At 34.1% G+C, this 20383-nt stretch overlaps 4 protein-coding genes and 2 long non-coding RNA genes across 13 annotated transcripts; 3 read left to right on the top strand and 3 right to left on the bottom strand.

Annotated features, from left to right (window-relative positions):
- Window positions 1-142: 142 nt before the first annotated feature.
- Window positions 143-3878, top strand: LOC102607695 (probable serine/threonine-protein kinase WNK10). 2 transcript variants are annotated; one of them, XM_006491253.4, is made up of 7 exons: window positions 143-760; window positions 1327-1364; window positions 1465-1692; window positions 1778-1998; window positions 2086-2243; window positions 2343-2745; window positions 2882-3878. In XM_006491253.4, the coding sequence occupies exons 1-7, from the start codon at window positions 521-523 to the stop codon at window positions 3751-3753; spliced, it is 2160 nt and encodes a 719-aa protein (XP_006491316.1). In that variant the 5' UTR covers window positions 143-520; the 3' UTR covers window positions 3754-3878. The 2 variants fall into 2 exon arrangements, with proteins under 2 accessions (XP_006491316.1, XP_006491317.1); XM_006491254.4 differs by lacking the exon at window positions 1327-1364 and having other exon boundaries at window positions 611-760; window positions 1413-1692.
- Window positions 3879-4024: 146 nt separating this feature from the next.
- On the bottom strand, window positions 4025-5041 carry LOC127901395 (uncharacterized). The gene is made up of 4 exons (XR_008053538.1): window positions 4878-5041; window positions 4635-4802; window positions 4427-4517; window positions 4025-4333 (listed from the first exon to the last, which is right to left on the bottom strand). It is a non-coding gene; the product is annotated as an uncharacterized LOC127901395 (long non-coding RNA).
- A 663-nt stretch (window positions 5042-5704) lies between these two features.
- On the top strand, window positions 5705-6706 carry LOC102608869 (protein yippee-like At4g27745). The gene is made up of 2 exons (XM_006491258.4): window positions 5705-6083; window positions 6217-6706. The coding sequence occupies exons 1-2, from the start codon at window positions 5988-5990 to the stop codon at window positions 6442-6444; spliced, it is 324 nt and encodes a 107-aa protein (XP_006491321.1). The 5' UTR covers window positions 5705-5987; the 3' UTR covers window positions 6445-6706.
- A 1494-nt stretch (window positions 6707-8200) lies between these two features.
- On the bottom strand, window positions 8201-8747 carry LOC127900910 (uncharacterized). Its single transcript, XR_008052789.1, has 2 exons — window positions 8567-8747; window positions 8201-8419 (listed from the first exon to the last, which is right to left on the bottom strand). It is a non-coding gene; the product is annotated as an uncharacterized LOC127900910 (long non-coding RNA).
- Window positions 8748-11680: 2933 nt separating this feature from the next.
- On the top strand, window positions 11681-12453 carry LOC127901124 (calcium-binding protein KIC-like). The gene has a single exon (XM_052437372.1). It carries the CDS (start codon window positions 11754-11756, stop codon window positions 12225-12227), a length of 474 nt encoding a protein of 157 aa, XP_052293332.1. The 5' UTR covers window positions 11681-11753; the 3' UTR covers window positions 12228-12453.
- A 738-nt stretch (window positions 12454-13191) lies between these two features.
- Window positions 13192-16400, bottom strand: LOC102609625 (serine/arginine-rich splicing factor RS31). 7 transcript variants are annotated; one of them, XM_052437369.1, is made up of 7 exons: window positions 16299-16400; window positions 16187-16219; window positions 15932-16045; window positions 14331-14443; window positions 13915-14144; window positions 13493-13835; window positions 13192-13408 (listed from the first exon to the last, which is right to left on the bottom strand). In XM_052437369.1, exons 3-6 carry the CDS (start codon window positions 16038-16040, stop codon window positions 13508-13510), a joined length of 780 nt encoding a protein of 259 aa, XP_052293329.1. In that variant the 5' UTR covers window positions 16041-16045; window positions 16187-16219; window positions 16299-16400; the 3' UTR covers window positions 13192-13408; window positions 13493-13507. The 7 variants fall into 7 exon arrangements, with proteins under 7 accessions (XP_052293329.1, XP_006491323.1, XP_052293330.1 ...); XM_006491260.4 differs by having other exon boundaries at window positions 13512-13835; window positions 16299-16395; XM_052437370.1 differs by lacking the exon at window positions 16299-16400 and adding an exon at window positions 14579-15001 and having other exon boundaries at window positions 13512-13835; window positions 16187-16217.
- Between the last annotated feature and the right edge of the window lie 3983 nt (window positions 16401-20383).

Here is a 20383-nt window from a genome sequence, read left to right as displayed (position 1 = left end):
AGGTATAAATTCATTCAGAATGCACTCCTTGACAGTTAATTACTGTGCATAGTCATAGTCGTTATTTGACAAGTCAATAAAAAATAAAATTAAAAAAAAAAATCCAAGAAAAGCGGCGTCGTTTATCAGTTACGATCAACATTTACTCAATTTAGATCCCGCGGGTTCTTCAATCCGCACAAATGTTCGTTCTTACCTTCGTTCCCGCACCCGACACACTCATAACGAAATCACGGCCTTTGTCTCTCTTCCCTCTCCATTTCAAACTTTAATCAAACGCTTTTGCTAACTACTTAGCTTCTTTTCTCACGTCTCCAAATTTGCCTTATAAATTTTTATTTTTTATTAAATAAAAATAAAAATAAAAATTAGATTTAATTATTTTGGAGCAAAATGTTATTGGAGAATTGGATAAAGTTGGGTTTGGTATGAGAATGACGGATTTGAATTGCGGAGGGGACAGTGGGGTTATGAATAGTCAAGATTATTCATCGCCTCTGGAAAACGACATCGTAATCGAATGCCGCTTCCGTTTGAAATCGGCGGCATTCGATTCCTTTTGGATTGCCTCCGAATCATTCTCCGACTACAAACGTCGCCGTTTCACCCCCAATTCCTAAAAACGAAAAATATTAAACCCATAATTGCCGTTTTCTTTTTGGTAGCTGTTTGGTTCTTGTCAGGAATGTTGGGAACAGCAGAGCCACCCGATGCGGATTCTGATTTCGTCGAGAAGGATCCCAGCGGTCGATACGTAAGGGTATGCAATTTTTGCTAAGTCTTTCGTTATATCACTCTTATCTGTGCCTCTGCGTGACTGTATCATTGCTTTTAACTAATTCCATGCGGCCTCAGTTTGTTTATGTAGTCTATATGTTATAATTTATTGGCATTTGCAGATTTAAACTTTTGCTTGACCTTGATGGGCAATGTTATTGCCTTGATTTAATTGCCCTTGCTTCCCTTCTAGCTAGTATGAAAAAATACGATAGTTATTTGATTTATACTTTCATTTTCAAGCCACTCCTTGAACTCTTATCAGTTGATGGATATTGTTGTATTCAAGGGTCAGTTTTCTTTTAACTAATTATCAACAAATCGAGGAAATGGTTCAAGCTGCCATGATTGGTATATGTAGTTCATTGTAAAGTGATTTTCTCTTTTGTCTTTATTTTCATTATTTGGCTTTAACTTCAGTAAGGGGGAACCTTGTATCTTATGTCGGTATTATTTTCTTTGTTGGAATTGAGAATTCTCTCTTTTCTGCCCCATGGTCATTTATTTATTTATTTATTTATTTTTCCCTTTTTTATATATATTTAACAGTATGATGAGGTCTTGGGCAAGGGTGCTTTTAAGACTGTGTATGATTTCTAAACTTCTCTTTCCCTTTTTCCTATTACTCTCTCCAGTCTTTTAGTTCAGGATGGTTCTTACTGGGCTTTACATGACACCCTTTTCCAGTTACAAGGCATTTGATGAATTCGCTGGGATAGAAGTTGCTTGGAGCCGAGTGAAGATTGATGATGTCTTGCAGTTGCCAGGAGATTTGCAAAAATTGTATTCAGAGGTTCATTTGCTGAAATCTCTGAAAGATGATAATGTTGTTAAGTTTTATAAGTCATGGGTGGATGACAAGAAGAAAACTGTTAACATGATTACTGAGCTCTTCACTTCTGGAAATCTGCGGCAGTATGTTTTCTAGTTGTGTTTCAGTTGTGTTCTTGTCATTACTCTTATGAGCATTTGAAGTAATTTTGTACCTTTCTGTTACCAGATATCGTAAGAAGCACAAAAATGTTGATATAAAGGTCATAAAGAACTGGGCAAGGCAGATTCTTCATGGTTTAGTCTATCTCCACAGTCACAATCCACCGATTATTCATAGGGACTTAAAATGTGACAATATCTTTGTTAATGGCAATCACGGAGAGGTTAAAATTGGAGACCTCGGATTGGCAATTGCCATGCAACAGCCTACCGCCAGAAGTGTCATTGGTAAAAAATTGATTTCTTTAAATGTCTATGCTTTAGTTTAAATTGACTCAATGAGGAGTGCTGAACTTCTCCTTTCTTTTATCTTAGGAACTCCTGAATTTATGGCTCCAGAGCTGTATGAGGAGGAATATAATGAACTTGTTGACATTTATTCTTTTGGGATGTGCATATTAGAGATGGTTACTTTTGAGTATCCATATAGCGAATGCAAAAATCCAGCTCAAATTTTTAAGAAGGTTACCTCTGTAAGTTGACCAATCATCAACCTCTTATCTAGCATATATAGGGTTGTTGAACTTCCTTTCAGTGAAAGCTTATTATGCCGAGTTGGTCTTTTGTTGCAGGGCATCAAACCTGCCTCTCTTGCTAAGGTGAATGATCCCCAAATTAAGGGATTTATTGAGAAATGTCTGGTTCCGGCCTCTGAGAGATTGTCTGCAAAAGATCTTTTGAAAGATCCATTCCTGCAAGTGGAGAATCAAAAGGAACCTATTTGCGATCCCCTGAAGTTACCTATTCAAAGTCTGAAAATGTTACGTTTACCCATGTCTGGACCCTCTTCCATGGATATAGACTCAGACTATAAGCAGCTCTCTTTAAGCACATGTACAGAAAGCAACAATGGAAGCCCACATTGTCCAGTTTTGGAATTTCAGAGGATGCATAAGAACAATGAGTTTAGGCTGAGAGGGACAAAAAATGATGACACCTCTGTATCATTGACCTTGCGTATTGCTGACTCATCAGGTAAGTGATTCTTAATGTTTAAATGTTGATGTTCATTCTTGTTTCAAATTGTTCGACATGTACTTTTTTTGTTTTTAATGATAACTTATATATATATATATATATATATTTTCCTGATTTCCCCCTTTGCTTATAGGTCGGGTGAGGAATATACATTTCCTCTTTTACCTTGACAGTGATACTGCACTGTCAGTGGCAGGAGAGATGGTTGAACAACTAGACTTGGCGGATCATGATGTGGCCTTCATAGCTGAATTTATTGATTACTTGATAATGAAACTATTGCCTGGTTGGAAACCCTCATATGATTATTCCTCCAGTGGAGCATTAAGTTTCTATAGTGTGTCTCCCATCCTGGGAAACGGCAAAACCTCAACACCATCCCCATGGGATGCAATGGGCGCTGGTGTTCCTTCTGAGTTTGTGGTTAAGCAAGATGTTGTCTCTGGGCCTACTAGAAATCCTTCCCAAGATCTTGCACCAGCACAAGGTGAAAACCTTCATGATAACGCCGGTGGAGGAGGTATTTCTTCTCCAAGTTTGGCCAAATTGGAAGATCAAGAGTCACAATCGTCAGTTGCTTCAGATATTTTTGTTGACGATACTTCCACAAAAAATGATAAAGCATCTGAATTTTCTGACTACAGTACTGATAGAAGCTATAAGGACTTGAATGGTTATGTATCTGAGTTAGAACTAGGGGATTTGTGTTATGATGAGTGTAAATTGCAAGGAAACTATAGCGAGGATGGAGAAGACATCTTACTTTACCAATTTGTGAAAAATTCAAAGCTGACGTTCCCCAACCTGAGCACAGTATTGAGCTTGACAAGCAGCTATTCATCTCTGTCCTTGACTGGCAAAGATGTAGATGAGCTAAAGATGGAAATCGATGCAATTGAGGCTCAATATGAGCACTGGTTCCAAGAATTATCTAAGATGAAAGAAGAGGCATTGGAGGCCTCCAGAAAGAGATGGATGGCAAAGAAGAGGCTGCCCGTTAATTGATCAAAAGCTATCTGACACGGCCATTCTCTTTTTCAAGTTCAATCTCACTATTGTTCATAACATTATCCATTGTTTATTATTATTTTTTTTTAAAAGAAAATTCATATGGATTATTATAACAAGGATGACCCATTGTATAGGATTCGACTCTTTTTCTTTTTCTTTTTTTTTTTTCTTTTTTCAAAGGAATTCGTGATACTTTAGAATTTGGTAGGAGCTAATTTCCTACTAAGCTTGTTTGGAAGTGCGAGTACATAGCTAGATTTGCTGATATCTCAACAAATTCAAGCTTTGTTTGTGCATCTTTCTTCAGCAGGCATGTATTACAAAATGCAATTACACGATCAAAATAAACCTATGTTTTGTAGTACCGGAAAGAAAATGGGAAAAAAAGAAGTAGAAGAAAGATTTGATTGAGAAACAGCCTTCAGATCATCAATCTTCTTCTTTTCTCACTCGTTCCATCGGTGTTTACAATTCTTGTTAGCGCACATGTAGAATATTGTCATGGGCTCATCAGCTGATCGAGTCTGAAGCTCGTGGTAAACGGCCTTTCCATGTTTGCAAGCAGGGCATGTTACTGCCAACGAAAACAGGGAAGCATTGAGTGAAAGAAATAATAACAATAATAATAATAAATAAACGAAAAAGAAAAGAAAAGGACAACGACAACCTTCAGTTTGGGGGCCTTCCATCATTGCATCTTGAGTGAAAATTGGTTGTATTTCTTTCTTGGAAAGAGGCTGCTTTCTTTTTATTTTAACCTGGATATATTTTTTTTTTTTTTAAAAAAAACCTCCAAAATGTAAAAAATCTCGAACGCATTTGGGAATTGGGATCGCCCAAAAAGGGAGAGAGAGCCGTAAATGCATATTACTCACTCTGCTCTCCATGTTACAGACGTAGGGACATGCAGGACAGGAGAATCTAGAGGGACGGTCCATGTGTGGCAGCTCGTATTGCAACATCGTACCACACGTCGGACAAAATTCCATTTCCTTTTATGAAGCTCTGCAACCGCAATGATATTATGGATCAACGATTTATACCTGTTGCAATTTAACATAAGAATCGCCATCGTTATCAACACCGAATGATTATTGAGAATTAGATTTCATACATACCCCGGCTTTAGCAATGCAGCGAGATGGGATTCCGGGTATATCTAACAAAACCCTAATTTGAGTTCCTTCCTTTCAGTTTCAAGACCTGTTCAGGAAGAGTACAAGATTTATTTGGTACTGGTTCTTAAAGCCCCTCATCTTTATTCATTTTCATTTCTTGCCCCCAATAATTATGTTTTCCAACTTGTGCCCGTATGTTTAATCATGTTTACGTGTGAATCCTTTCTTTGTGTTTGCGCTGACTTGAGAGCAAATTCAATCATTCAAGATCTAGGCAAACGTATTCTTAAAAAAATCAAATATAAAAAGGTGTGGTTTTACTTAATATTTTTAATACCTTGTGGAGTTACATTGGATTATTAAAAAAATAAATAAATAAAACTTCTCTTAGATCATCAACCATAATATTAATCTTGTGATTAGACCATCTCTTAATATATCGTTGGTGCATCATCATGCCTAATAATGATGTTACTAATTAATTCTCGAATCAGATTCCTGCACGAAAATTCTTACTTGAAAACTTTCAATTTTTGTTCTTTTGCAAAGAGATTTGATGGTAAAGGGAAGAAAATAATAATAATAATAATGTGATTTAAATGGTAATTTAATTCATCAAAAACTTATAGAAGATTGGTCGGCGTTGGATGAACAAACGAAATAATGCTCGGAGGTTTTCCATTCATTTGAGTGAAATAGAAAACACAAAAGACCATGACGTGCGACAAAATTACTATCTAGCCAAGTTGGTTTTTGTTTTTTTCCTTCTGCGAAAAATAGTTTCTTGATGGATAAATAAGACAAACAAGAGCCATATTCATATAATTTATTAGAAGTTTGTTTGCATAGAATTTTATAATCTTGGTTTTAAAACAATATGTATTATTTTTGTAGTAGGCAGTCTTGATGGCCAATCCTATCTTTATCAACCCCATTTGTTTACGCCATTTCTATCATCCATACAAGCATTAATTATGTTTAACCACCAGAATATTCCTCAATCGTTAAACCAACCATTAATGTTTAGATGACTCAGGGCGGTTAGATGGGATTAATTAGAATTAATTCTGATCAGCATTGATGAGCTTATAATATTGAAACTGATCTTGAATGGCGGATAATTTGATCGGGCCACGGAGGTACAGCTGCTACAGGTGCCGGAATCTTGTTTCGTGTCATGAGGATATTGTTTCAAAAGGATTTCAGGTGAGTCACCAAATTCCGGTTTCGACGGGGTCGATTCGATTGTATAATATGAAGCTTTATATTATATTTTCTCTAAAATTGATAATTATTTTTATTTTTGTTGTCGAATTAAATTTAATAAAATGTCCTGCAGGCAAGCAGTGGGCGAGCCTTTCTGTTTAGTCACGCGGCGAACATAGTCGAAGGGCCCAAAGAGGATCAGCATCTCCTTACCGGTCTGCACACAGTTGCCGATGTCTATTGCGCTGATTGTGGGGAATTGTTGGGCTGGACATACAAACGAGCTTTCGAGGAATCCCAGAAGTATAAAGAGGGCAAAATCGTTCTCGAAAAGTTCAAGATTGCCAAGGATAATTGGTAGCCAATTTCTATGATCTTCGTGTTGATGCACGTTGTGCATTAATTAATTTATTCATCAAAAATATTTTCAAATGAAATTATTTTTCAATTTTTGGACTTTTCTTACTGTGGATAAATCTCCAAATGTATTTGATATCGTATTTTGTAATTTATCCACACTGTAAAATATTAGTACATTTATTTGCTTTTGCTCTCTTTTTTTCTTTTTTTGACATTTCCTGTATTTGTAATCAATTTATTTAGTTGATGCGGCATATACATGTGTTCCACTAGAACTAATCTTTTTGTTTCAATTAATATTTGGTCCGTATATAAAATTAACAATTCTAAAATTTCTGGCAACATAACATTCATTTTTTCAGCATCCTAAATATGTACCCAGTGAAATAAAGATCGAAGCACATAATTCAATCAAATAACTTCTAAAAAAATATTACAACACAAATAAATAGATAAAATATACAAGATTCATTCAAAAGTTATCTTAGGATGATAGTATAAAAGTTTAAATATACTACAATATAACCACAAAATAGACTTTAGTCACAACTAACAAAATCAAGGAAACAAGATAAATTAGAGTTCTAATAGTTGCATAAGGTTGAAAAACTTCTTTAAAAGAAAATTATGATCCAAACAATGATGTCCGCTCCCAAATATTGTATGGAGTTGTCGGCATGAATAGGTTGAAAATGAGTGCTTGAGAAATAGGTATCTTGTAAGCTCCTTTCAAAATGGGAGGACTTCGAAAAAGACACTGGGAAATGCCCAAAGTTGATCTTGGTCACTGGTTTCGTTGATTGAGAATTCGATTGTGAGAAATCTGAGTCGATTTCAGGCAACAGTTGAATGTCCAAAAACGTTAGTTGGGCTTCGTGTGCTATCGACAACAAATAGATACTTCCTCATCGCCAGTCTAGAAAATGGAGCAATCATTTGTAAGATTAGGAAGAAATAGAAAATTTTCATGATTATTGTGGTGAGTGTTGGCGTGTACGTCAAAGAAAAAGTTAATAAAATTTCCCTCAATCAACAGAATGAGCTAGTTTGTCTAAACTCTATTTATCTCAAGTCTATAAGGAAAATAGAACTAAGTAGTCTTTTGCAGGGATTTCAAGCTTTAATTAAAATGAAAAGTAACATAGAAAGAGCAAAGAAAAATTGGCAAGATTATAAACAACTAGATATATAAAATTGAGATCCTGATGTGTGGAAATTCTAAAGAAATTAAACATGAGACGAATTAACTTGGCAGTTGCATTTCCAATTAAAACTATAAGTACTGATTCTACAAAAAAAAAAAAAATCACTCAGCAATGGATTCAATCATTATTAACATTGATTTTACAAAAACAAAAAAAAAAAAAAATCAACCCTAATTCAGAAGTCAAATACAAATTCAAAAATCAAACCCAAATTCGAATTTCGAAAATCAAACTTGTGGTTTGATGATTCAGGATGGTATGAGCATGCACAATAGTGGTGTTGCACGATGGGGTGGTGATGGAGCTAGGGGTGGCAAAACGAATAAACGAATCGAATTTGAATCGAATCGTAAACGAATTGGGTCAAAATTCTGCGGATTCGGATTCGATTCGTTTATTAAACGAATATTCAGTTCAATTCGTTTAATTCATTTAATATAATTGATAAACGAATCGAATCGAATCTGAATTCGTTTATTATTCGTTTATCCTTAACGAGTCGAACCGAATCGAATCGAATCAGGATTCGTTTACAATTCGTTTAGAAAAATATAATTAATAAACAAAATTAAGTAAAATTAAATATAAAAAATCACAATTTTAACATCCCACAACAAAATACAAGTAACTCAAACCATATTATGCAGTCATCTAAATACCAAATACCAAATCCCTAATAATACAAATAACAATAATTAAAATTCAAAGTATAAAGTAAGGTAATTTCTTTAATTCTCTTCATTTGTTTTTTTCACCTTGAAAACAAAAATCCTACACCAAAAAGTAAATAAAAATGTTATTAACAATTTAACATACTGCAATATTGATAATAATCATTGTAAAATTTCAAAATATCAAATATATAGCAAATTTGTAGTATTTTTAAGGAAATAATAATTAAACAAGACAAAACTTTACCTATCACACTCACACAAATCCAAGGATTTGGAGCAGTGGCAAAACGTAACACTTGCTGGATGTAAAATTAAAAAGAAAAAGAAAAGGATTTGGAGAAGGAAATGAAGGGAAAGAGATGACAAAATGTAGCAGTGGCTGCTGAGTTGCTAGGAGATGAGAAAAAAGTGCATGTGAAGTGTAAAATTAGGGTTGGTCTTTTGGTTTTATGTGTTATGCTTAAAATTACAATATTAACCTTCATATTTTAAAAAGCTTTTAAATAAATTTAAGGATAAAAAAGTAATTTAATTAAACAAATAATAAACGAATTTTAAACGAATCGACCTGTATTCGATTCATTTATGACCCGTTTATTTAACGAATACTAAACGAATCAAAATCTTCAAACCCACATTTGATTTGTTTAATTAGCGAATCGAATCAAATTCACCCGGTTATTAAATGAATCGATTTTTTCAAACCCAAACTCATTTAATTCGCATCGAATCAAATCAAAAAAACGAATCTTGATCCATGTTGCCACCCCTAGATGGAGCTGGCTATCGTGCAGCGAAGTAAGATGGCGTGGTGGTGGAGTGTCGTGCGTTTGTAAGAGAGAAGAAAGAATGCGAAGGGCACACATGGCAATGGTGTTTGTGCGGTGGGATGGTGGCAATTGGCAAAGCTAGGCATAGTGCGGTAAAGGCAGATGGTGTGGTGGTAGAGTGCTGCAACACATCCCCTATCCCTAAAACGGGTTCAGTTGATATGGGTTTAACTGCATTATAATTTTAATTAGTTCAATACATTATAACTACCAAATATTGTATTGTAATAATCTAATACTCTAAGAGGCTCTAATAACATATAATAAGGAGTACCAAACATATCCTTTAAGTAAAGTGATGACCCCTCTCTGTTTTTTAAACAAATCATAAAGAAAAAAGAAAAATCTTTCCAACAAATAAGTTAGCAAAGGGCATGTAAACGTGGGGGAAGGTTGGGATGGAACGAGACGGGTATTGTGCGGGGATACTAATATGCGTACCCGTACCTATTTGATAGAGGATATCTCTGTCATCGTCTCATATCCATCGTGGGCTTGAACGAGTATGGGTTGGGGATTTTCAAATTAAAATTAGGGATATCCGTCGCGTTTGCATATCCTCTATATTCCTTTTTATTTTTTTAATAACTGCATACATTTAAAAAAGAAAAAAAACAATACTTAACTATTTAGCTCTAGATGAACATGCAACACCTTATTTTAAAATATTTTTAAAAAATCATTTTTTTAATTTTAGGTTAATATTAGTCATGATTTAATAATTGTTAAGTTCAATTTGAATTAATGTATTACTAAATATTGGGATTTAAAACAAAAAAATCACCATTCTAGTATTTCTTTATCCATCCTTTACTCCTTTTTAACTAATCATAATTGGAACATCATTCCATTGCATTTGTTTTCAATTAGGATAAGATTTTAAATGACACACATGTATAAATAAATGTGCAGGCACACATTTATAAATAAATGTGTGGGACGGTATCACATTAATTGATTGTTCCTACTACTAAAATACTAAATAGTGACGTTTACGTTTTAAGGTTTTAAATTTTCACTTTAATATTTATTTAATCTGTCAAATGAATGGATATAAAAAAAAAATTAATGTTTTAGACTTGTATTCGATCCATCAAATTAATGTGACCCTGTAAAAAATTATACCCATACCTGTTTTCTTGTTTTAATAAAATAAAAATAAAATCTGACGCAATTCTCGATCTCATTACAACGGACCTCCACCGGCCTGTACCCGAGCGATTTTTTTTCTACCCGTGGTAGGGTAATCACCCGGGAAATTTTTGTCATCCCTTTATGATAGAGTGGTCACACTGACACCCAATCGATTGATGTGAAAAAGGAAACAAACCTTTGCTACATCAAACTATGATGCGAGGCCCACATTGGTACAACTACCACCACCCATTGGGCCCATACTTACGGGGCACGTTGATTGCTGGGGCGCAGTTTTATCTTTTTATTCTTAGCCTTATGCGCCACATCCAATTTTGTAATTTATTTGCTCGTCTTTTTCATTTTCTCTGGAAATTGACCAACGCCAGGCCCATCATCAATGTAACAGTGGCATGTCCCGAATGCGCTAATTAATAGCAGGTAGCACCGACGATAAGTCTTCTTTGCGCGGCAATCAATTAAGAAGTTAAAAAGTTTCTATTAAGAGGTCATCATTAATCTTAAAAATTAACGACTTAAATTTAATACTGAGTTGAGTTGTGTTCACGTTTCTATAATTTCTCACCATACATACATCTATAGTAAATCCAAAAAAATAAAGTTGAGATGCAGATAGAGATGAATACATATCGTTGGATATGAAACATCATCAATCAGTATATTGGGTCACTTTAAATGACATGCACGCACAACACATGTTTTTGGTGATTAAGGGTCCGTGCATCATCATCCAAGTGAAGGAAGGAAGGAAGGAAGCTACCCTCAGGGTCAGGGGCCGAGGGTAGGACCTAAAGCTAAGAAGGGGCTGGCTTGCTGTTGCTGGCCCTATTCTCTGTCAGATTATAGTTTGGGTCGGCCTAAGTTACAGTTAATAATGAGTATTCATAATATATAATAAATGGACGGCGGATAATGAATATGATTCAACCGAAAAAATAAGAAAGAATCCAAAATGTGATATCAAGGAAAGGAAGCTTCACCGAAGTTCGGCTCTGGACAATTTCAGCAACTCCTTGCAACTCTTATCAAGAAGATTACGTGTACGTCCCACTCTTCAGACTCTCTCTTCCATTTGCACCTTCCTCGAAACTCCAAGTCCTTTAATTGGAAAATAATTTAATCACGTTCCTACTCGATTACTCGAACGAGAATACTTTATGCAGAGCTGGCATATCCACGGACACATATCATTTCAAGAATCATGGATCACACATTCGTGTTTTCTTTAATGGATCAAGCCGTCCAAACTGTCTTGGAGTTGGAACGACCCATCAGTGTAATTATTGGATGGCTGAGATCAAGACAAAACGTAAACCAGGGGACTGAAAACTGGCACAACGGGAGAACTAATTATATTGCTTGAAAAGCGTGGATACTTTTCTCTAATTAAGGTTATAATTAATTAATTAATTAACTAATTGTAAAAGGCTTCTGTAACTCCTATATATGTGGGTGTGTGCGTTTGTGTTTTACGTGCATACATATCCCATTAGTTGGAAAGCGGAAACTCAGTTGACATTAAAAACCAGAAATATGGAAAAAAGTAATAACAGTAGTAGGACCGCAAAAGGAACAACGAGCACGGGAAGTGAGTACGAGGATTTGTTGCCAGTGATGGCTGAGAAGCTTGATGTGGAGAGCTTTGTGTCGGAATTGTGTGGAGGGTTTCGGCTTCTAGCGGACAGGGACAGTGGGCTGATAACGCCGGGGAGTTTAAGGCAAAACTCGGCACTTCTGGGGATGGGGATGGATGGGATGACTAAAGAAGACGCTGAGGCTATGGTTAGAGAAGGTGATCTTGACGGTGATGGTGCCCTCAATGAGACTGAATTCTGCATTCTAATGGTCAGACTCAGCCCTGGCATGATGCAGGATGCTGAGGCCTGGCTCCAGAAGGCTCTTGATCATCAACAACAATAAAGCCTCTGCTTCTTTGTTCTGATTAATCATCGGTACTATTTGGTTACTGTCATCACTGTTGCCATCTATTTTCCTTCTAGTTAAAACTATGCTTTGTAAGGACAAAGTCAGATTATTAGTAATATGGAAATGAATTATCAAAAACTGTTCAAGTGTGGTACCCCAAATTAAAGGCAAGTCTTCTGACTGTCATCCACACTAATCTATCCATCCGATGTAAACTTAACTCTGCTCTGGCGAACTCAATTAACAGCATACTCCCCCTTCCATCTTCCACGCTGCTTGGATATTTTTTGCAAGACTCAGAAAAATGATCATCTTTTTCTTCTTTTCAAAAGGATATTTATTATATAGGACCCATTCACAATTTTTCTTTTGTTGTGTGCAGCAAACATCGACTTATCAGATTTTATAATCTTTAATCCATGTTTACTTGGAAAATATGATAAGAAAGGACAAGAATAGAAAATAAATAAGGGAAGAAAAAGCAAGGAGAAAACAAAAATCTCGATTATATCTTTTAATTTCATACGAAATTCGCACCCTTTTTTCTCTTGTTTCTTTCTCATATCCTTCGTTCAGTCATTTCTTCTGAACCAAAAGACATACAAGCTGCTAACCAGTTAACTGGAATCTTCCACCGCCTCAAATAAGATGCATCTTCGGCCTCCTCAAATAAGAGATGAGGGTGGGCAGGGGGAAGAGAAGTCATTCGTTTCTATGATATACAAATTAATGGACCTCTCGGATTATGAATTTATTCATTCATTCAATATGCTCCAACAGGTAAGACAGGATTGCTTAGCATTACATTTTCAAAATTAAACTTTCAAATCAACCGACAGATTACGACGACGGTAAGTTAACTGCTAAACCGTCCTTCAGATTTAAATTTTCTAATTGTACATAACTAAAAATTACCCACCCTATGTAGCCCCAAGCATTCAGTTCAAACAAAAGATGATGAGGTTTAAATACCGTTTCATTGCAAATGCTGGGAATCCATAACCAACCATACCCGCACAACCGAGAACTGAATCTCCAGTTTTAAATTTCTATTTATACAGAGTACATCTAAAACTGCTAAAAAGCCACAAAATGACATATAGTCTGGGTTGAGCCAGCTTCTTCCCTGCAAGTATATGATGCTTCAAGTTCTTGACCTTCTAACCGGTGATCGACTGTTAAGAGAGATTGAAGGGAAAAGGTGATTACTATATGTGTGAAAGCATATATATCAACATAGAGTAACAAAGCTCACATACTTGGCTGCTAACAAACTACCTGCGGTATCTACCAAAGTTGGGACTCCTGTTCCTTCCATAATCAGGACTCCTGCGCCTGTCATAGACGGGAACAGGACTTCTGTGCCTCCCATGATCAGGGCTCCTTCGCTGGTCATACACTGGACCATTGTACCGATCATAAGCTGGACTGCGACCTCGACCATAATCAGGACTCGGACGCCTGCGATAAGCAGGACTTGGCGACCTCCCATATGGACTATGCCTACCATAACCACCTCTTCTAGGACTGTCATACCTGTCATCCCTCTCACTATCATCCTTTAGAGCATACTCCACAGAAATAACTCTGTCCACCAACTTGCTGCAGGGAGCAAAGTGGTTTGTTAGGAGCCAAAACAATAATCACAATATGCAACATTAAGTAATAGCCATGTTACAACCTTCTATCTGTAGACTCAAGGGCCTTGGTTGCTTCTTCTTGTGTTTCAAACTGCACGAATGCAAAATTGCGCCGAATCCGGACATGAAGGACATTTCCATAAGGTTCAAAATGCCTTTTAATATCCCGTTCCCTCGTTCGAATTGGATCAAAGTTGATAACAAACAAAGTTTTCGTCGGCCTCTGATTTGCCATTGACTTGGACCCATCGCGATGCCTACCACGTTCCCCCTAATTTTATTTTAAAAAAAAAGGATTTGCCATGTAATAATAAAATATAAGTTAAGAGTGTTGAAATTTCAACCATTTCAAAAAAAAAAAAAAATGGCTACAGCAAAGTTCCAGTTACTATGAAGAAGAGAGGACAGAAACAAAGAAAACAGAGTCACCCTATAAACAGAAATAATCAAAACATACCCTTGCCCATTCCACGGAGAGCCTGCGCCTGTCATAACCAAATGGTATATTGTCAAGTCCTCGGATGGCATCAGCAGCATCGCGATCATCCTCAAAATAAACAAAAGCAAACCCTGTAATAGCATGAGCAAATCAGATATGGAAATAATGATGCGAGACATTTGTTATATCCACACAACCTTCGGTACATCAGCCAAACCAGGGTTTCTTTCCCTGAGGTAAACTTTGAAAAAAAAAAATTACGACACCTGCATAATGAAGGCTGATGCACATAAGATGTAGAAGCGTTGCATGATGAACAAAATTAAAGAACTAAAATCCAAAGATTCAGGTCTGAGACGTCATTGCTAAGCATGCTTCAGAATTCAGACAGCACGTATTCAGTAATGGAAGGCATGGCATGAAAGAATTCATTGATCCTCCTATAGTGAATGGTAGAAGCATGAATAATAATTTGATTGCTCCCCACCACGACAATTCTTGTGGAATGTAAGACTTTGGCGGTGAGGTGGGTGAGTGACAGATGATTGTGTGAAGAGAATGCAGGATGATGCCATCTGTGAATGGAAGTGAAGGAGAGAGGCAGGCAGGAAAGTTTCCATTGCAATAAGAGTTATTTGCAGAGTAGTTGGCGAGCCCAGAAAAAGCTCACTTTCCATTAGTTGAAGTTCCTGCGTCAAAACAAACACTTAATACGGAGGCTTTCTCCAAAGAAATTGAAAATTTGAGGTTTCCATTTTAATTTCTGCCTGGATGCCATAGCTGGATATAACTACTGCAATTGTAGAAAGATATCCAAGTCATGTAAACGCTCTTATGTTTTTTAAATTAACATATCAGGAACCTGCGCCGGGAACTCATGACACCTGTCTTATGTCCATACAATCAACATTATGAGGTTTATGCAGTGGGCCACTATGTCAATAGGGCAATTATCAGGAAAGCAAGTATACCCATAAGACCAACTACAGAAAACATTAGAAGAGCGTGTACCTAAAGAGAAAGAGAAGAAAGAGAAGAAAGAAAAGGGGGGGGGGGGGGGGAGAACTATCAACCAATGAATCCACGTACTCGACGGAAAAAGACAAAGAATTAGAAAGGCCAAAAAAAAATACTAATATGCAAACTAACTACAATCTCCCGAGTCCCAACAACATGGAAAGAAAAGGTAATTCATAAGACACTCTTCTAACAGAAGGGAGGACACCACTTCATTACTTAACTAGTCACCTATTATAATGAACAATTCCAACGGTAATAACAAAAAAATAAAATCAGTCAAGGCAAACACAATGGCCCAGAATCTTAAATAGGTAATACTGCCAGTTAGCAGGCATTAATCCAATCAATAACCAAAAGATATCCATCAGCTTCTCCTCAAGAACCGTCTTGGAGATTTCACTCCCAAATTAAGTTAGAACACTATCTAAAGCGGAAAAATAAATTAGCTCTAAAAGGCATAAAGCACTGCTTGAAGCCATAACTATAAATACGGTGTTAGTGAAACAAATTTATAAAAATAATTTCAAAGAATCAAAGATAAAAGAATGCAACGAAAGCCAACAGTTCGGTCAATCATCTAAAAAAGAGCATACGGTTACCAGATTTCATGTCGACGCGCTCGATTCTTCCGTATTTGGAGAACAAACGTTCCAGCTCCGACTGCCGAGTCTCGTACTCGAAGTTCCCGACGAAAATGGGCCTCGACATCGTGCCTTCACCAACGATTATGTGAGAATCTAAAATTCAATATATATATGAATACCAAGCAACATTACATATATGTATATACCAGAACGTATACGATTAAAATATTATAAAGTTTCGTTAGAAATATAAGGAAAGAAAACAATTACCTTATAATCTTTGATTCGATATGATACAAAACCCTAGAGAGAGAGAGAGAGAGCGTGAAATTAGGGTAAGACGAAACTTGATATGAGCAGCTGGCCTTAATATTTTATATACCTAAATAAAAACCTAATTACGCTGGCATGTTTTCCGTCGCCGTACGATCGATAGAGTCGGTTTCGCATCCCTCGTGGCGCGACATTATCCGCTGCATTCTTCGACCAAAAAGAATATGTCCGTTGTTTTATTTGGGCCTTTTTAATGGGCTTGAACTACAGACTTATCATTTTACAACTTTTTTGTTTTTGTTAAAGACACCTACTAATCTATTTGAGTAGTCCTTTGACGCTCCTAAAAATTTATCATAAAATTTATTTTTAATTGAAATTATTCAAGTAATTAAAGTTAAATTAATTCGTTTGTTAATTTGAATGAAAATTCAATTAAATACATAAATAAATTATTCTTATATATATATATATATATATATTACACACCCCATTTCAATTTCATAATTTATATTTATAATTATAAACATTTTGATAAAAAGTATAAGAATCTAGATTTATAAATATTTTATAAATAAAAAATTAAAGTCTTATGTGGCAAGATGATTAATTTTAATATATAAGTTTATATTTTGTAAATTAAACTATGGGTATTTTAGGAAAGAAAATTCAAACAGTTGCTATAACTTATAAGGATTTTACGGGAGTGTTAAAGCTCCACTCAATATATTTTTGTGAGAATTTTTTAATGGGTTGGCTAAAAATTTGCACTTAACTCCAACGTTAGAGCTTATTTTGAAGTACCCTAACACCTTAATACAGTTCATCAGTCCCCACTTCTCAATTAACTATATTTAGCATTATTTTCAAAATTTCCCTTTCTCATTACTTTTTTTTAAAAATTATTATCTACGTTCCAAATTCAAATTTTCATAAGTTAATTTGGTATATCCGAACTCTTTTTGATAAATTACATGTTAAGGATTGTTCATTCTTATGTTTGAAAGTCCTTCAAATTAGTTTAGTTTGACCACCAAAAAAATTACAGTTGACTCCTCTAATTGTAAACTACCTCAATTTTTGTTAAGATTGGTGAAATAAATTGTAGGAGGTTTAAATATCACAACTGTTTTTAACTACATGTGTGCCAATATTAGACACATCTCAACTAAAATAAAAGATTTGATTTTTGTATGGAAACTTGAACTCATAGCTTAGTAAATTATGGATATAAGGACTAACTAATATCTTATGTGCACATCTACCTACTCTTTCGCTCAAATGATTTCCTTTAACTATCATAAATAAATAAAAAATTATTATATATAATAATAATAATTAAAAGAGTGAAAATATAGTTCTAAAATAAGTTTCATCCAGGAAGGGTATGTTTGATGCTATTGTTGGGAGTTGTGGTTTAAAAACCTTAAAGCCACAATTATTAAGTGTTTGGTAAACAATTATAATTGTAGCTTTAAGTAAATGAAAGTTTATCCCACTGTTGTTTGATGATAAATTTATAATGTATTAATTAATTTTGTTAAAAATATAATTTAAACCGAATGTTCACTAAATACAATCAACTTTTATTTTATAACTATAACTTATTATTATTATTATTATTTGACATTGTGACTTTTAAAACGCGTTATCACGTTACCATGCGCATCATGAGTTAACAGAGATGAAATAAAGAAAAGACTTCAACAACTTGATAATTACTTTTTGAAGCGGCCAAACATTTGATTTGTTAATCCGAGTGGTTTAACTATTTAAACTAGGGTCCGACTAAGTTACGTTAAACGTAACTTACGGCCTGGCTGTGAAATTTCATCCAGCCCCCCATATTCACTGTTATTTATATTATATTCATGAATATTATAATAATTTTTTATTTAGAAAATTTCATTTAACCCCTTACACTCAATTTTATTTTATTGAAGTCCTAGAGTACGAATTTGCCCCCTATAATTTTAAATTCTCAAAATAACCTTATTTAATTATTATTAATTGAATTATAATTATAACTATTATTTTATTATAATTATAAATATATTTATATTTTTTAAATAGATTATTGTTATTATTAATAACAAGAATAAAAAGTATTACAATTAATTAATCTATTAACAATAATTAATAATATTTTTTATTAAATTGTTAATAATAATAATAATAATTAACGATAATTATTATTAATAATTAATTTTTGAATAATAATAATAATTAACAATTATCGTTAATAGATTGTGACTGACTCTGAACAAGTTGCCCGATATTTATATCATACTGTATGCATTCACTTCTGGCTGCAAAAGAAATTAAAGCAATAGCTTTCTTGTTAACCAAACAAGAGATTTAACAAAATCAGAAACACACGTTTCTCAAAACTAACAAGGACTTGGACAATTATGGCACTAAGTAGTACTGCAATTAATATCAGTGATGAGGGTATGTTGCTACTTTGCTAGCTAAGCCTAGGTGGGCATTGGCATTCCTAGGACTCTGAACAATTATCATTAATTTTCAAAAATTAATTATTAATAATAATTATCGTTAATTATTATTAATTTAATAAAAGTTATTATTAATTATTGTTAATAGATTAATTAATTGTAATACTTTTTATTCTTGTGATTAATAATAATAATAATCTATTTAAAAAATATAAATATATTTATGATTATAATAAAATAATAATTATAATTATAATTCAATTAATAATAATTAAAATTTTTAATTAAATGAGGTTATTTTGAGAATTTAAAATTATAGGGGGCGAATTCATACTCTAAGATTTTAATAAAATAAAATTGAGTGTAAGGGGTTAAATGAAATTTTTTAAATCAAAAAATTTTATAATATTTATGAATATAATATAAATAACAGCGAATATGGGGGGCTGGATGAAATTTCACAGCCAAGCCGTAAGTTACGTTTAACGTAACTTAGGCGGACCCTTTAAACTATTGAGAAATAACATTAAGGTATGATAAATATTATATTTTTAAGACATTTTTTTATAAGACTATTTCTTATGATATTTACAATCATATAATTATTGAAACAAGTTTATATCAAATCTTATATAACACTGTTCAAATTTTGCCCAAATTTTAACATTCTTTAATATTCGAGAGATGTCAACTCCGCCCATAAGAGAAGACTATCTTCACTTAAAATTTAAGGAAAGAAATTTAAATTAAATATTCACAATACATCTGTGGGAATTCAAATTGCTTCTCTCACACTTGTGAGGGAGTGGCTTGGCAGAATGATTATACTTTTAAGTCTTTATTATTAAAGAATTACAAAAATCTTATATTTACTACTTTTCTGTCATGACTATTAATTGATCACTGACATCATATTAATGTAACATGGGTAAAAATATTTTTATACATAAAATAAAACCAAAGTTATAATTTCATTAAATATAAAGGGCAAAATTATCATTGAAAACGTAATGCAATTGGTATTGACAAAAAAATAAAATAAAATACTTTGTATTTAATATTATATAAATTTATTAATAATTTTTTATATTTTATCAAAGTAAAGGGCAAAATTAATATTTCAATGATCAACTACCGATAAATTAATAGTTTTAATACAAAATTGTAAAATATAAGATTTTATAATTCTTTAATAACAAAATATTATGAGAATATATTCATTGGACTTATTTGTTATTTCCCAATAATTTAAGTGAGTGAAAAGATAACCTTGTTATTAGTTATGTGAAAGTGAAAGGTACCACCAACCAGTCAAGGTGGGCAGCCATTATATTATCTTAATTTCCTTGCCTCACGCCACTTGCTTTTAAAAATTAAAGGAATTGAGTTTCATTAAGAATTTAAATAAAACAATGTCATAATCCGGGTATTTGGAATATTTAAGTTGCAGCCTGGGCTGGTGGTGATGCAGAGAAGTCTCCCAGAGGCTGGAAGCAGGCTTGAAGCTTGATCATGAAATCATACTCGCTCATTTTGAGTCTTTGACACGAGTGCTGATATTGAGACCGACTCGCTGACAAAACGACAATTTGGCTCTCGTTTTGGGCTTTCGCTCATTTGTTCATTCATTTTCGTCTTAAGCAAAAGCAAACTGGTACATACCAAAAACAGAAGCAAGCAAAGCTACCCGCGTGCACGCACTGGGCATCCGCACACCACCACGATTATTTTGTTATCT

This window comes from Citrus sinensis, chromosome 3 (assembly GCF_022201045.2).
Source record: "Citrus sinensis cultivar Valencia sweet orange chromosome 3, DVS_A1.0, whole genome shotgun sequence".
NCBI classification, from domain to species: Eukaryota; Viridiplantae; Streptophyta; class Magnoliopsida; order Sapindales; family Rutaceae; genus Citrus; species Citrus sinensis.
Note: the sequence above shows the minus strand (reverse complement) of the source record. Positions and strands in the feature narration are given on the sequence as shown.